This window comes from Heterodontus francisci, chromosome 1 (genome assembly GCF_036365525.1).
Source record: "Heterodontus francisci isolate sHetFra1 chromosome 1, sHetFra1.hap1, whole genome shotgun sequence".
NCBI lineage: Eukaryota > Metazoa > Chordata > Chondrichthyes > Heterodontiformes > Heterodontidae > Heterodontus > Heterodontus francisci.
Genome location: NC_090371.1, coordinates 101,306,667 through 101,323,673, shown reverse-complemented (window position 1 = coordinate 101,323,673; position 17,007 = coordinate 101,306,667). Strand labels below are relative to the sequence as shown.

Sequence of the window (17,007 nt, the reverse complement as noted above, 5' to 3'; positions counted from 1 at the left end):
CAAAAAGCAGGGGACTTAGCACTGAGCCCTGCGGAACGCCACTGGAAACAGCCCTCCAGTCGCAAAAACACCTGTCAACAATAACTTATGTTTCCTGCCACTGAGCCCCATGGGATTTGTTTTTTACCAGTCTGCCATGTGGGACCTTGTTAAAAGCCTTGCCAAAATCCATGTAGACCACATCAACTGCACTACTGTCATCAATCCTCCTTGTTACTTCTTCAAAAAATTTAATCAGGTTAGTCAGACAAGATCTTCCCTTAACAAATCCATGCTGACTATCCTTGATTAATCTGTGCTCTAATTGACAGTTTATCCTGTCTCTCAGAATTGATTCCAATAATTTGCCCACTACTGAGGTTAGACTGACTGGCCTGTAATTATTCGGTCTATCCTTCGCTCCTATTTTAAACAAAGGTACGTTAGCAGTCCTCCAATCCTCCGGCAGCACACCTGCATCCAATGAGGATTGGAAAATGATAGTCAGACCCTCTGCTATTTCCTCCCTGGCTTCTTTTAACAGCCTGGGGTACATTTCATCTGGCACTGCTGATTTATCAACTTTCAAGGATGCTAATCCCATTTATGCTTCCTCTCTCCCTATGCTTATCACAGCCAATACTTCACACTCCTCCTCCTTAACTACAATATCTGCATTGTCCCCCTCTTTTGTGAAGACAGAGGCAAAGTATTCATTAAGAACCATACCAACATCTTCTACCCATACAAATAGGTTACCTTTTTGTTCTTTTATGTGTTCTATGCTTTCCTTAGTAATCCTCTTACTCTTGACATATTGGTAAACATCTTTGGGTTCACCTTGATTTTGCTTGCCAATATTCTTTCATGCCCTTTCTTTGCATTACTAATTTCCTTTATGATTTCACCCCTCCACTTTCTATACTCCTCTCGACTTTCTGTAGTATAGTTCTCGAAGTCAGACATAAGCTTTCCTTTTCTGCCTTGTCTTACCCTGTAAGCTCCCTGACATCCAGGGGGCTCTAGATTTGACTGTCCCAACCTTTTTCTTTGTGGGAACATGTCTACTCTGAACCCCTTGAATCTCCCCTTTGAATGCCTCCCACTACTCTGACACTGATTACTTTCAAGTAGCTGTTTCCAGTCCACTTTCACTAAATCACTTTTCAGCTTAGTAAAATTGGCCTTACCCCAATTGAGAACTCTAACTCCGGTTCTATCTTTGTCCTTATCTATAATTATATTAAAACTGACTGAATTATGATCAATACCACTAAAATGCTCTCCCACTGCCACTCCTTCCACATGTCCAATTCATTTCCTAAAACTAAGTCCAAAACTGAGTCCTCTCTTGTTGGACTTTCTATATACTGGCCAAAAAAATTCTCCTGAATGCACCTCAAGAATTCTTCTCCCTCAATTCCTTTCACACTAAAACTATGATGGTAGTGGTTTGGGAGATGGAGGCAGGGGAGAAACTAGGAATTTTAGGGGAAAACACCATACAGTTGTCGTAAGACTTCTCTACTTTTATACTCTAATCCCGTTGCAATAAATGCCAACATTCCATTTGCCTTCCTAACTACTTGCTGTACCTGCATGCTAACTTTTTGTGATTCACGTACGAGGACACCCAGATCCCACTGTACTGCCGCATTTTGCAGTCTCTCTCTATTTAAATAATATTCTGCTTTTCTATTCTTCCAACCAAAGTGGACAACCTCGCATTTTCCCACATTATACTCCATCTGCCAAATTTTTGCCCACTCACTTAACCTATCACTTTGCAAACTCTTTGTGTCCTCCTCACAATTTTCTTTCCTACCTATCTTTGTATCATCAGCAAATTTGGCTACAAAACACTCATTCCCTTCATCCAAGTCTTCAATATAGATTATAAATAGTTGAGGCCCCAGCACCGAGTCCTCTTGCACTCCACTAGTTACAGTTTGCTAACCTGAAAATGACCCATTTATCCCTATTCACTGTTTCCTGTTAGCCAATCCTCTATTCATGCTAATATATTACCCCCAACACCATGAGCTCTTATGGTGGTTCTGATGGAAGGTCACAAACGTTAACTTTGCTTCTCTCTCCACAGATGCTGCCAGGCCTTCTGAGTATTTCCAACATTTTCTGTTTTTATACCATGAGCTCTTATCTTGTGCAGTGACCTTTTACGTGGCACCTTATCGAATGCCTTTTGGAAATCCAAATATACTACATCTCCTAGTTGCCCTTTATCCATCCTGCTGATTACATCCTCAAAGAACTCTAATAAATTTGTCAAACATGATTTTCCTTTCACAAAACCATGTTGACTTTGCTTGATTGTATTATGATTTTCTAAATTTCCTGTTACAGCTTACTGAATAATGGATTCCAGCATTTTCCCAATGACAGATGTTAGGCTAACAGGCCTGTAGTTTACTGCAGAGGTGTTACATTTGTGGTTTTCAAATCCACTGGGACTCTTCCAGAGTCTCCGGAATTTTGAAGATCACAACCAATGTATCCATTATCTCTGCAGCCACTTCTTCTAAGACCCTAGGATGCAGGCGATCAGGTCCAGGGGACTTGTCAGCCTTTAGTTCAATTAGATTTTGTAATACTTCTCTAGAGATAGTGATAGCTTTACGTTCCTCCTTCCATTTTGCCCCTGATTTTCTACTTCTTTGGCCTCCTTGTCTCGAGATACAATGGGCAAGCGCCTAGAGGTGGTCAGTGGTTTGTGAAGCAGCGCCTGGAGTGGCTATAAAGGCCAATTCTAGAGTGACAGACTCTTCCACAGGCGCTGCAGATAAAATTGGTTGTCGGGGCTGTTACACAGTTGGCTCTCCTCTTGCGCTTCTGTCTTTTTTCCTGCCAACTGCTAAGTCTCTTCGACTCGCCACTCTTTAGCCCCACCTTTATGGTTGTCCGCCAGCTCTGGCGATCACTGGCAACTGACTCCCACGACTCGTGGTCAATGTCACAGGACTTCATGTCGCGTTTGCAGACATCTTTAAAGCGGAGACATGGACGGCTGGTGGGTCTGATACCAGTGACGAGCTCGCTGCACAAAGTGTCCTTGGGGATCCTGTCATCTTCCATGTGGCTCACATGGCCAAGCCATCTCAAGTGCCGCTGGCTCAGTAGGGTGTATACGCTGGGGTGTTGGCCACCTTGACGACTTCTGCGTTAGAGATACGGTCCTGCCACCTGATGTCAAGGATTCTCTGGAGGCAGCAAAGATGGAATGAGTTGAGATGTCGCTCTTGGCTGACATATGCTGTCCAGGCCTCGCTGCCATAGAGCAAGGTACTGAGGACACAGACATTTGTGTTCTGTGTCAGTGCGTCATTTTCCCACACCCTCTTGGCCAGTCTGGACATAGCACCAAAGTCTTTGACCTCGTCAGCAGACATGGTCTCTTCAGGCTACTAGCAAAGATCGGATGTCCACCAAAGCTACTAAGTATCATCACCTCATTCCATGACAATATGAAAGGCACAATTCAGCATAGCGGTGCCTCATCAGACCCCTTTCCTATCCTGAGTGGCGTGAAACAGGGCTGTGTTCTCGCACCTACATTGTTTGGGACCCTTCTTCTCACTGCTACTCTCACATGCGTTCAAGTCTTCAGAAGAAGGAATTTTCCTTTTCTACTATTCTTCGGATTTTTTTGTGACTTTTTCCATGCAGATACATACAAAATACTTGTTCGAAGTCTCTGCCATTTCCTTGCTTCCCATTATAAATTCCACAGTCTCATCCTCTAAAGAACCAACACTTAGTTTAGCTCCTAGGAACATAGGAGCAGGAGTAGGCCATTCAGCCCATTGAGCCTGCTCCGCCATTCAAAACAATCATGGCTGATCATTCACTTCAATGCCTTTTTGCCACATTATCCCATATCCCTTTATGTCATTGGTATTTAGAAAACGGTCAATCTCTGCTTTAAACATACTCAATGACTGAGCTTCCACAGCCCTCTGAGGTAGAGAATTCCAAAGATTCACAACCATCTTTGAATAAAGAAATTTCTCCTCATCTGGGTCCTAAGTGGCTTCCCCCTTATTTTGAAATTGTGTCCCCTGGTTGTACAATCCCCAACCAGGGGAAACATCTTAGCTGCATCTACCATGTCATCCCTTTGAGTATTTTGTAGGTTTCAATGAGATCACCACTCAATCTTTGAAACGCGAGAGAATATAGGGACAGTTTCCCCAATCTCTCTTCATAGGACAGTCCTGCCATCCCTGGAACAAGTCTGGTGAACCTTCGTTGCACTCCCTCTATGGCAATAATATCCTTCCTAAGGTAAGGGGACCAAAACTTCGCACAGTACTCCAGGTGCACTCTAACCAAGGTTCTATACAATTGAAGCAAGACTTCACTACTCCTGTACTCAAATCATCTTGTGATAAAGACTAACATACCACTAGCCAACTTAATTGCTTGCTGCACCTGCATGTTAGCTTTCAGTGACTTATTGACGAGGATACCCAGGTCCCTTTGTACATCTACACTTTCTAATCTCTTTCCATTTAAGAAATACTCTGCACATCTATTCCTCCTACCAAAATGGATAACCTTACATTTTTCCACATTATATTCCATCTGCTACGTTCTTGCCCACTCACTAAGTCTGTCCAAATCCCTCTGAAGTCGCTTTGCATCTTCCTCACAACACACATTCCCACCTAGTTTTGTGTCATCTGCGAACTTGGAAATATTACATTTGGTCCCCACATCCAAATCATTGATATATATTGTGAACAGCTGGGGACCAAGTACTGATCCTTGCGGTACCCCACTAGTCATAGCCTGCCAAAGCGAGAATGACCCGTTTATTCCTACTCATTGGTTTCTGCCCGTTAACCAATCCTTAATCCATGCCAGTATATTACCTAGTATCTCATGTGCTTTAATTTTGCTAACCAACCTCCTGTGGGGGACTTTATCAAAAGCCTTCTGAAAATCCAAGTATACTACATCCACCAACTCCCCTTTATCAATTCTGTTTGTAACATTCTCAAAAATATCCAACAGGTTCATCAAACATGATTTGCCAATCATAAATCCATGTTGACTATGCCCAATCAGATCATTATTATCCAAGTGTCCATTTACCACATCCTTTAGAATAGATTCTAGCATTTCCCCTACTACTGATGTAAGGCTAACAGGTCTGTAGTTCCCTGTTTTCTCTCTCCCTCTCTTCTTAAATGGGGTGACATTTGCTACCTTCCAATTTGCAGGAACCGTTCCAGAATCTATAGAATTTTGGAATATGATCAACAATGCATCCATTATCTCCATAGCTACCTCTTTAAATATTCTGGGATATAGAATATCAGGTCCTGGGGACTTACCAACCTTCAGCCCCGTTAATTTCTCCAATACAAACTTCTTACTAATACTAATTTCCTTCAATTCCTCATTCTCCCCAGTCCCTTAGATCATAGAATCATAGATTCATAGAAGGTTTAAGGCCCAGAAAGAGGCCCCTTGGCCCATGGTGACTATGCCAGCTGAAAAATGATCCACTTATTCTAATCCCACCTTCAAGCCTTTGGTCAGTAGCCCTTCAGCTAACGGCACTTGAGGTGCATATTCAGACTCGTTTTGAATGAGTTGACAGTCTCTGCATCAACTAACTTTTCAGGCAGTGAGTTCCAGACCATCACCACCCTCTGGGTGAAAAAGGTTTTCCTTATCTCCCCTCTAATTTTTCTACCAATCACTTTGAATCTATTCCCTCTCATTTTATCTAGGCCCCTCACTATTTTGTACATTTCAATCAGATCTCCCCTCAGCCTTCTCTGTTCCAAGGAGAACAACCCCAGCCTATCCAATCTTTCCTCATAGCTTCATTTTTCCAGTCCAGGCAACATCCTCATAAATCTCCTCTGTACCCTCTCTAGTGCAATTACATCCTTTCTGTAATGAGGTGACCAGAACTGCACACAGTACTCAAGTTGTGGCCTAACCAATGAGTTATACAGTTCCAGCATAACCTCCCTGCTATTATATTCTATACCTCAGCTAATAAAGGAAAGAATTCCATATGCCGCCTTAACCACCTTATCGACCTGTCTTGCAACCTTCAGGGATCTGTGGACATTCACACCAAGGTCCCTTACTTCGTCTACACTTCTCAGTATTTTCCCATTAATCGTATATTCCTTTGCCTTGTTTAACCTCCTCAAATGCATCACCTCACACTTCTCCAAGTTGAATTCCATTTGCCACTTTTCTGCCCATCTGACCAGATCATCAATATCTTCCTGCAGCCTACAGCTATCCTCCTCGTTATCTACCACACAGCCAATCTTTGCGTCATCCGCAAACATCTTGATCATGCCCCCACATTTATGTCCAAATCGTTAATATATACCACAAAAAGCAGAGGACCCAGTACTGTGCCCTGCAGAACGCCTTTGGAAACAGGTCTCTAGTCGCAAAAACAACTGTCAACAATTACCCTTTGTTTCTGGCTACTGAGCCAATTTTGTATCCACTTTGCCGCATTTCCCTGGATCCCATGGGATTTTATTTTTTTAACCAGTCTGCTATGTTGGACCTTGTCAAAAGCCTTGCTAAAATCCATGTCGACCACATCAACTGCACTACCCTCATCTATCTTCCTTGTTACTTCTTCAAAACATTTGATCAAGTTGGTCAAACAAGATCTTCCCTTAACAAATCCATGCTGACTATCCTTGATTAACCTGTGCCTTTCTAAGTGACAGTTTATCCTGTCTCAGAATAGATTCCAATAATTTGCCCACTACTGAGGTTAGACTGACTGGCCTGTAATTATTCGGTCTATCATTCGCTCCCTTTTTAAACAGAGGTACAACATTAGCAATTCTCCAATCCTCCGGCACCACACCTGTATCCAGTGAGGACTGGAAAATGATGGTCAGACCTTCTGCTATTTCCTCTCTTGCTTCTTTTAACAGCCTAGGATAATTTAGGCCTTGGTAATTTATCAACTTTCAAGGATTCTAATCCCATTAATAGTTCCTCTCTCCCTATGTTCATCACATGCAATACTTCACACGCTTCCTCCTTAACTACAATATCTGCATCGTCCCCCTCTTTTGTGAAGACAGACGCAAAGTATTCGTTAAGAACCATACCACCATCTTCCGCTCCTATACATAGCTTACCTTTTTGGTCTTTTATGGGACCTACTCTCTCCTTAGTTATCCTCTTACTCTTAAATGTATTGAAAAAACATCATTGGGTTCACCTTGATTTTGCTTACCTGACTGACTGAATTATGATTCCTACCATCTAAATGCTCTCCCACTGCCACTCCTTCCATCTGCCCATCTTCATTTCCGAAAACTAAGTCTAAAACTGCCCTCTCCTGTTGGAGTTGCTACATACTAGGCAAAAAAGTTCTCCTGAATGCACCTCAAGAATTCTGCTCCCTCATTTCCTTTCACACTAAAAGTATCCCAGTTAATATTGGGGTAATTAAAATCCTCTACTATTACTGCCCTATTGTTCTTGCACTTCTGAGAAATTTGCCTGCATATCTGCTCTTCTATCTCCCTCTGACTGTTTGGGGGTCTATTGTACACTCCCAGCAGTGTGATTGCCCCTTCTTTGTTCCTTAGCTCAATCCATATGGCCTCATTTGATGAACCTTCCAACATATCATCCCAGCTCACAGCTGTAATAGTTTCCTTGACCAAAATTGCCACATGCCCTCCTTTTCTATCCCCCTCCCTATCGCGTCTGAAAACCCTGTAACCAGGAATGTTGAGCTGCCATTCCTGTCCCTCCTTAATTGCTATGATCTCTCATTCTGGGAGATTTCTTGTATCTTCTTCAGTAAAAACAGACTCAAAGTAATCATTTACCTTCTCTGCCATTTCTCTAATCCCCATTATAAATTCTCCTGACTCTGCCTGTAATGGACTCACATTTGTCTCAGTCAAATGGTTTCTTTTTACGTACCTATAGAAGCTTTTACAGACCATTTGTACGTTTTTTGCTAGTTTCCATTCATATTCTAATCTCCCTTTCTTTATCAGTTTCTTTGTCCTCCTTTGCTGTATTCTAAAATCCTCCCAATCCTCATTTACTACTATTTCTGACAACTTTATAGGCCTTTTCTTTTAATCTTATACAATCCTTAACTTCTTTTGTTAGCCACGGTTGACTGCCTTTACTTTTGGTGTTTTTGTGTCTTGAAGGAATGTAAATTATGTAATAATTATTTAAAGTATATCTGTAAATAGAGACATTTGGCGAAGCTTTTTGTCTTGCAGTCATCAGGACAATCCACAAGAATACCAATGTAAGGGAAAACAACAACTTTATACTGTATGAGAAGAGAGTGCTGATTGGTTGGCAAGTGAACTCTGATTGGTAGAGGCGTTTCCATGGAGAATGCACCAGTTTACGGTGACTGACAGTTAACTGCCAAGCTTTGTTTGAAATTTAAACCTGGCAGCTTGACTCTGATTGGTCAAGGCATTGCCATGAGGAATGAACCCGTGAATGGCTGTCACTTATTTTGTTTAGCTGGAACAGGCGCAATGTTTGTACATGTTCCTTCTTTCTGCGAAGAACAGGGCCCTGTTTATTAATATATGTAGCTTCCAGTATTTTTTCATGCTGGGCCCCCACCTGCCAAGAATGAGGCATATTAATTTCACCATATGGACATTAAATTTCAAATTGTTGCTGGGAAGAAGAGAAGGCCTTTTACAAGGGCTGCCAGACTTGGATGGAGGACATTTGCATACCAATAGGGACAAGAAAGGTTACTTCCCTTATCCACTTATCCTAAAATGGATTTTGATCACCAGGTATTGTGTGTAAGAGGAGCATTCCAGACTGCTAAGGTGATACAATCCACAAACTGGGTAAACCAGCTGGTCACATGACTAATTGGCTGGTCCAGGGATTCTTTTTAAACTAGCTAGAGTTTTTGAACTAAGATTGTCTGTTTGGCTCCTGGACTGAAAAGACCTCTCCTGGCTGGCTCAACACAGCCTCTCCTGTCTGCTCCCACCTCTTTCTGATGGAACTCCAAATCCACTGAAGACACATGAACCCCAAGAGAGAAAATTCTCCTACAGCAAACAAGGTTTAAGAATACTGGGCCCCAACGAAAAGCAAGATCTACCCACAATCAAGGACTCTACAGTGAGCTCGAAGATACGTAACAAAAACCTTCTTCAGAGACTGCCTCAAGCTTTTCCACTTTATTTTTTCTGCTCTTTTCTGTCTCTATCCACATGTGAATATCGCGTATGCATGCTAGCATGGGTGCGTCGTGCATCCGTAGGCGTTAACTGAATTAGAGTTTAAGCTTAAGTTTCATAAATTTCAACCTTCCTTCTTTAAACCTAAGAAAACCTGTTTGTGCTGATTTCTTTGCTTATAATTGGAAAGCGGTGAACAAGGATTCACCAAGAGGGAGCTAAAAACAGTGTGTTTAAAATCAAACCCTGTTACGATAAGACCAGGTGAAGGCTGAAAGGGACTCCTGGACCCCTTTCTCACCTAGTCATAACAATGTGCAGATGTGCCACACTGTGAGTCCTACTGACAATCTTAAATTGGCTGTCAGCGTAATTCTTAGCACACTGAGGATTATTTAGCAAATGTTGTCCAATCGCGGAATCACATCTAATGTTGGACACTGTGTTTTGAGTTTTGCAAGCATGGGCTTGTTGGGTACAGCCTGCAACTTGCCCGTCGCAAACAGCGGAAGGGACATGTTGTTTGATATGATCCGCCAGTCTTTGGGACATACTCTTTAAATACTATGCACTGTCTATGTACTGTCATACCTTTTAATGTATTTTCCCAATGCACCTCAGACAATTTGCCCCTCATACATTCATAATTTTCTCTGTTCAAATTTAACACCCTGGCTTCAGATTGAACTACCTCTTTTAAACATCATGTAAAATTCTCTCATTATGGTCACTCATCCCTAAAGATTCTTCTACAACAAGATTGTTAATTAGTCCTCTCTCATTACATAATACTAGATATAAAATAGCCTGTTGTCTAGTCGGTTCCTCAACGTGCTGCTCTAGGAAACCATCCTGAACACACTCCAGAAACTTGCCCTCCTCAGCATTAGTGCGCATTAGGTTTACCCAGTCTATGTGCAGATTAAAGTCACCCATGATTGCTGTATTATTCAGGCTACATGCTTCGCTAATCTCCTGATTAATACCATGCCCCACACTACTACTACCGTTTGGTGGTCTATAAACAACTCCTACCAATGTTTACTGCCCCTTGCTGTTTCTTAGCTCCACCCAAACAGATTCCACATTTTGTTCTTCCAATCTGAGATCCTCCCTTACTAATGTACTGATCCCATCCCTTATTATCAGCGCAACACCACCTCCTTTTTCTTTTTGCCTGCCCTTCCTAAATGTCGAATATCCTTGAATATTCAATTCCCAGTCTTGGTCACCCTGTAGCCAAGTTTCTGTAATGGCAATTAGATCAAACCCATTTACCTCTATTTGTGCCTTTAAATCATCTACCTTGTTGTGAATGCTGCGTGCATTCAGATAGAGTGCCCTTAACCTTGTCTTCTTGGCATTATTCTGCATTTTAAGCCTAGTTGATGCTTGCCTTTCTTTTGCCTGCCTTCTAATGTCGCTTGCTACTTTTCTACCTCCTGTTACCAGCTTTACTTCCTTCTAATTTGAGTTACCTCTTTCCTCTCTTCCTTTTTATATACTTGTAGAAGCTCTCACTGTCTGTTTTAGATTTCCTGCTGGTTTGCTCTCATATTCTAATTTCTCCCTTTTTTTTTTAAGTCATTCTTTACTGGTTTCTAAAATTTTCCTGATCGTCTGACCTACCACTAATCGTTGCAGCATTGAACCCCTTTTTTTTTCCAATTTGATACCATCCTTAACTTCCTTAGTTATCCACAGATGGTGCATCCTTCTCATAGAGTCTTTCTTTCTCAATGGTATATATCTTTGTTGAGAGTTATGAAATATCTCCTTAAATATCTGCCACTGCTTATCTACTGTCTTACCTTTTAATCTATTTTTCCCTGTCCACGGCAGCCAACTTTGTATTCATACCTTTGTAATTACCTTTATTTAAGTTTAAGAGACTAGTTTCAGACCCAAGTTTCTCACCCTCAAACTGAATATGAAATTCTCTCATGTTATGATCACTCTTGCCTATATGATGCTTTATTATGAGATCATTAATTAATCCTGTCTCATTACACATTACCATGTCTAAAATAGCCTGTTCCCTGGTTGGTTCCAGAACGTACTGTTCTAAGAAACTGTCCCCAATACACTCTATGAACTCATCCTCAAGGCTAGCTTTGCCAATTTGATTTGTCCAATTATTATGAAGATTAAAATCACCCATGTATATTGCAGTACCTTTCTCACGAGCCCCCATTATTTCTTGATCTATATTCTGCCCTACAATATGGCTACTGTTAGGTGGCCTATAAACTACTCCCACTAGCGACTTCTTTCCTTTGCTATTTCTTATCTCCACCCAAACTGATTCTACATCTTGATCTTCTGAGCCAAGATTACTTCTCACTACAAGACTGATCTCATCCTTTATTAACAGAGCTACCCCACCTCCTTTCCCTTTCTTCCTATCCTTCCAAAATGCCAAATGCTCTTAAATATTCAGTTCCTAGCCTTGGTCACTCTGCAACCACATTTCTGCAATGGATATCAAAGAACAAAGAAAATTACAGCACAGGAACAGGCCCTTCGGCCCTCCAAGCCTGCGCCGATCCAGATCCTCTATCTAAACATGACGCCTATTTTCTAAGGGTCTGTATCTCTTTACATCCTGCCCATTCATGTATCTGTCTAGATACATCTTAAAAGAAGCTTAAAAGAAGCTTCATATCACACCCATTTATTTCTGTTTGTGCTATCAATTCATCCATCTTGTTACAAATGCTGTGTGCCTTTAATTCTGTCTTTTTACTATTTTTCCCAAATCTGATCCTATTTGCTGATGCATTCTTATGTTTGTAAGCTCTGTCCCTTCCTGTCACACTCTGGTTATCATTCATCATATCACTACATTGCACTTTCCTTGTCCTTGCTTAACTTTCCAAATCTCCCCTCACATGAACCCCGCCCCCCCCGCCCCCACTATTTATTTTAATGTCCTCTCTACAGCCCTAGTTATATAATTCTCCAGGACACTGACCCAAGGCAGTTCAACTGAAGCCCATCCCAATGGTACATCTACCTCTTTCCGCAGTACTGGCGCCAATGCTCCATGAATCAAAACCCATTCTCTCAAGCCAATCTTTGAGCACACATTCTACTCTCTGATTTTATTTACCCTATGCCAATTTGCTCATGAGCCCAACTGTCATACCCCAAAAAGCTGACCTCGCTGAAATCAGCTAATTCAGCATAGTCCACATCCAAAGTGGGACATCTTGGTTTGTACTGTCAAATGCTATATGGAATGGTCCATTCATCTATTAAGCCATCCAGGGAGGTCTTTCAGATTGTATTTTGTCTCTGACTTTCAAAATTCTGCACAAAGATAAATTCCTGGAATACCATAAACTATTTCCAGTGGTATCAGTTTCTAAATAATTTCAAAAGGCGTTTGATACAGTGCGACACATATAGACTTGTAAGCAAACATAAAGCTCATGGAATAAAAGAGACGGTAGCAACATGGCTGCGGAATTGACTGAGTGACAGGAAACAGAGACTAGTGGTTAATGGATGTTTTTCGGGCTGGAGGAAAGTTTGTAGTGGAGTTCCCCAGGGGTCAGTGTTGGGACCCTTGCTTTTCCTGATGTATGTTAATGATCTAGACCTTGGTGTAAAGGGTACAATTTCAAAGTTTGCAGATGATATGAAACTTGGAAGCATTGTGAACTGTGAGGAGGTTAGTGTCGAACTCCAAAAGGACATAGACAGGTTGGAAGAATGGGCAGACAGGTGGCAGATGAAGTTCAATGCAGAGAGATGTGAAGTGATTCATTTTGGTAGGAGGAACGTGGAGAGACAATATAAAATGAAGGGTACAATTCTAAAGGGGGTGCAGGAGCAGAGGGACCTGGGTGTATATGTGCATAAGTCATTGAAGGTGGCAGGACAGGTTGAGAGAGCAGTTAATAAAGCATACAGTATCATGGGCTTTATTAATAGGGGCATAGAGTACAAGAGCAAGGAAGTTATGTTGAACTTGTATAAGACAATAGTTCGGCCTCAGCTGGAGTATTGCGTCCAGATCTGGGCACCGCACTTTCGGAAAGACCTGAGGGCATTGGAGAGAGTGCAGAAAAGATTCACGAGAATGGTTCCAGGGATGAGGAACTTCAGTTATGAAGATAGACTTGAGAAGTTAGGACTGTTTTCCTTTAAGAGAAGGCTGAGAGATGATTTGGTAGAGGTATTCAAAACCATGAGAGGGCTGGACAGAATAGATAGAGAGAAACTGTTCCCACTCATGAAAGGATCGAGAATGAGAGGGCACAGATTTAAAGTATCTGGTATGAGAAGCAAAAGTGACCTTAAGGAAAAACTTTTTCACACAGAGAGTAGCTAAGGTCTGGAATGCACTGTCTGAGAGTGTGGTGGAGGCAGGTTCAATTGAAGCATTCAAAAGGGAATTAGACTGTTATATGAAAAGGAAGAATGTGCAGGGTTACAGGGAGAAGGCGGGGGAATGGAACTGAGTGAATTGCTCTTTCGGAGAGCCGGTGTGGACACGATGGGCTGAATGGCCTCCTTCTGCACTGTAACAATTCTGTGATTCTATGTCTGCCATTGAGCAAGTACACAGATGTAGTATTTTATCCTTTCCTGTCCAGCAATACTTTTCCTCTTATAGTTGGATGAGCATTATTAGTCCTTTATTTACTTAATATGAAAACTGCTTATAAAACAGGAATTAGAACATCTCTGCAAACTCGCAAAAATGTTGGCATCAATTAAAAATTCTATACCTCCAATCCTCTTAGTCCTGGCAATTTGAGCAAATATAATGCAAAGCATACAACTTCAAGCACAGAAGTATGTTTCTAATGTGTACCATTCCACTATTTTGATTGGTCGGTGGGTTGATTTGGTGGGTGGAACCTGGTGCACACGAAGCATGTGACACACGTGCGGCTGCCAACGGTTGGAGGCTGCAGTGGCGGAACGGGGGTGTTGGTGAAGAAAAAGAACATCGGAAGGCAAGGGGAGCCCAACAACAAAGTTACCCTAGGTGGAGGGTTTGGGGAGGAGGGGTGGGGTGGGGTGGGTGGAACGGCATGGGAGAACTGACGCTTGGTGGCAGTGGCAGTGGCAGGGTGGGGGTTGTTGGTGAAGAAAAAAAAGCAAAAAAAAGGAGCGGAAGGTAAGGGGAGCCCAACAATAAAGTTACACTGGCTGAAGAGATTGGCAAGGTGGGAGTGGAAATGGCATGGGAGACAGCATGGGAGGAGCCGAGGGGGTTGGCATGCAGGGGAAAGCATGGGTGGGACAGAATGAGGAGGGGGGAACGGCATGAGGGGTGCAAACGGCATGGAGGCAGCATTGCAGTGAAGGCATGAGGGACAAAGCATGGGGGAAAGGCATGGGAGGGGGGAACGGCAGGTGGGGGAACAGCATGGGGATGTCATGGGGAGTTGCATGGGAGGCATGGAATGTGGGATGAGAAAGCATGGAAGAGGTGAAGTGGGTGATGGGGCGGCATGGGAGGGATGGAATGAGAGATGGGGATGGCATAGGAAGAAGGGGTGGGGGGAATGAGATGGGGATGATAGGAATGGGATGGGTATGGCATGAGAGGAATGGATGGGAAGGATGGCATGGCATGGAATGAGGATTTAAAGCACTGTTGAAATAAAGGTACTAATTTCACTGCAAATGTTTTGCTGGTCTCTGCTAGTTTTATAATAACCAGAACCATTTTATATTGAAATTAAATTTAAATACCAAAATAAAATATATTACACTTTTGTAAAAGTTTATTTCAAATCATAGTGCATTGTGAACTACGAATGGGCAAAAAGTAGAAACTATTTGTTATTTTACCTTGCAATGGCAAACGTGGAAAATATCTTGGAAATCATTTAAACTCTATTTTTCAGCATAATACGTGTATAGGCTTGAAAACGCTCAAAATATCCCTCACTTAGACTCGGCACACGATCTCTTTAAAGGTAATCCCCTTGTATAAAAAGTCGGCATGTTAGAGTGAGATGGATGGATGGATTCCCTACACTGCAGCCCAGACATCTTGGTAGATGACTGTGCCACCTAAATTCAATACAGGAAAGATGCCAGCCATGAGTCTGGGAGACTGTGTCCAAATAGCAATGAATCAGTACAAATGAAGGATGCAATCCTGATACAGAAATACACCTATCATCAAAATCTCATCTACCTTAAAGTCCTCTCCCCTTAACATGAACAACCCTTAAACATTGGAAGATGTTGAGCATCCCTCAATGGAGGAACAAAAACAGTGATGAATTAATACTGGTCTCGGGAAAAAAAGGTTAAACAATTTTTCTTTCATTTAGCACATTATCCCACATTCATATATTTGAAATTCTCTGCACTGAACAATTCAATTCCAGTTGACAATAAAAAAACTGTGAAATTAAACGGTTTATTAAATAAACACATTTTTGTACAAATTGTGTAACGATACAAGTTATTGCAATACTGCAAAAAAAATCTTCTGCTCATTGACAGGCGTTAATAGAGTAATCTCCTTGAGCACAAAGTCTCATTCGGACGCCGCTCGCTGTCTCTTGTATAAGGTTATACAGACCTGCATTGGTGCCTCGTGCCTCATGCTGCCAGAGCGCTCGCGATCCCTCTCAGCCTGTGGAGAAACCCGAGCGGAACAAGCCGCTTCCATCGAGCTGTCAACCACTTTTGTATTGATACTGGCACGTCGCTGCGCATGTGCCAATGGTCGCTCGGCACTCTGGAACCTGTAGTTGTTTGGCTCAAATCCAGCTCAGGACAATGGGAGAGCGCTGTCGGGTCCATTGGACTACAACTCCCGACATGCCCGGCGCCTATTCCCTCCCCCCCACCACCCCCCTCGCCTTGGCTGAAACACGGCTGGGAGCGATGGCTGCGAGCAACGATGCCTTGCATCGTGTTGGATGGATATTTGGAACCAGCAGTCGGGAAATGTTGCAAATTTTGCAAACCGTTACTAGACCTGAAAAAAATTGTTATATGTCATGTCGCATTACTTAAGTTATTTTTATATCTGTTAAATGTGTTTGCATCCTTGCAAAATTATGTTGAAATAAACATAAATTAACTATAACAAACCCGAAACGCACGCATAAGGAAAAGCTGATTGTTAGTATCCATTTAAAGACTTTGCAGTGGGGACAAAGTAAGCGAACTGGCTTTTTTTCATGGAAGCATATCTAAAAACCACAAGACCACAGCCCTTTCTGATATTAAGGAAATTCGACCTTTAAAGAGGAAGCCGTAAGTATTGTAAAATAATGGCTTACCTTTCCATAAAGCTCCATTTATTCCCACAAGTTCAAAAATGTGGATCAGATGATCTGCTGTTCAAGAAAAGTAAAACGGTGGTGCTATCGTCTTTGGTTGGCAATTTGCAGCGAGGTTTCACATTTCAGTCCTCAATTGCTGCCTCCGTGTGTAAAAACCCCGATCTGCCCGCAGTGTAATCTGAACCTTTAACTACAGAGGAGAAAGCAAACGGAAATTCAGGATCCGCGTGTCATCCTGCTACTATGGATAACACACGTCTATCGCCTATTTACATCCGTTCTAGTTATATGTAGAGAGAGATTGACCACTACAATCGAGATAACGGAAAGGTAGCTTACAGTAATTTTCTGGTGTGGTCAAAACTTCATAGGAGCTGTTGTTTAAATAAAATCGATTGCCATTTCTCCTGAGTTATCTTACCTTTTTGTTAGTGCTATTAGTAACCGCAGATTTTTGGTTAACAGCGGCCTTTTGTGTCTATTAGAAAACTGGGATGCTGTCTGGGCTAGTCGGGGCGGGACAACCTATGTGATCACCAGTC

The 17,007-nt window shown here is 42.2% G+C and overlaps 1 protein-coding gene across 3 annotated transcripts in view; it reads right to left on the bottom strand.

Annotated features, from left to right (window-relative positions):
- Window positions 1-16,621, bottom strand: part of rab3c (RAB3C, member RAS oncogene family) — a 311,395-nt gene extending 294,774 nt beyond the window's left edge. For 2 of the 3 annotated variants that reach the window (XM_068033651.1, XM_068033670.1), the window contains exon 1: window positions 15,754-15,835. In XM_068033651.1, the coding sequence (XP_067889752.1) occupies window positions 15,754-15,777 (24 nt within the window). In that variant the 5' untranslated portion in view covers window positions 15,778-15,835. Of the gene's footprint in view, window positions 1-15,753; window positions 15,836-16,462 lie in introns of those variants that run through there. The other variant, XM_068033660.1, reaches the window with a different exon arrangement.
- Window positions 16,622-17,007: the final 386 nt, after the last annotated feature.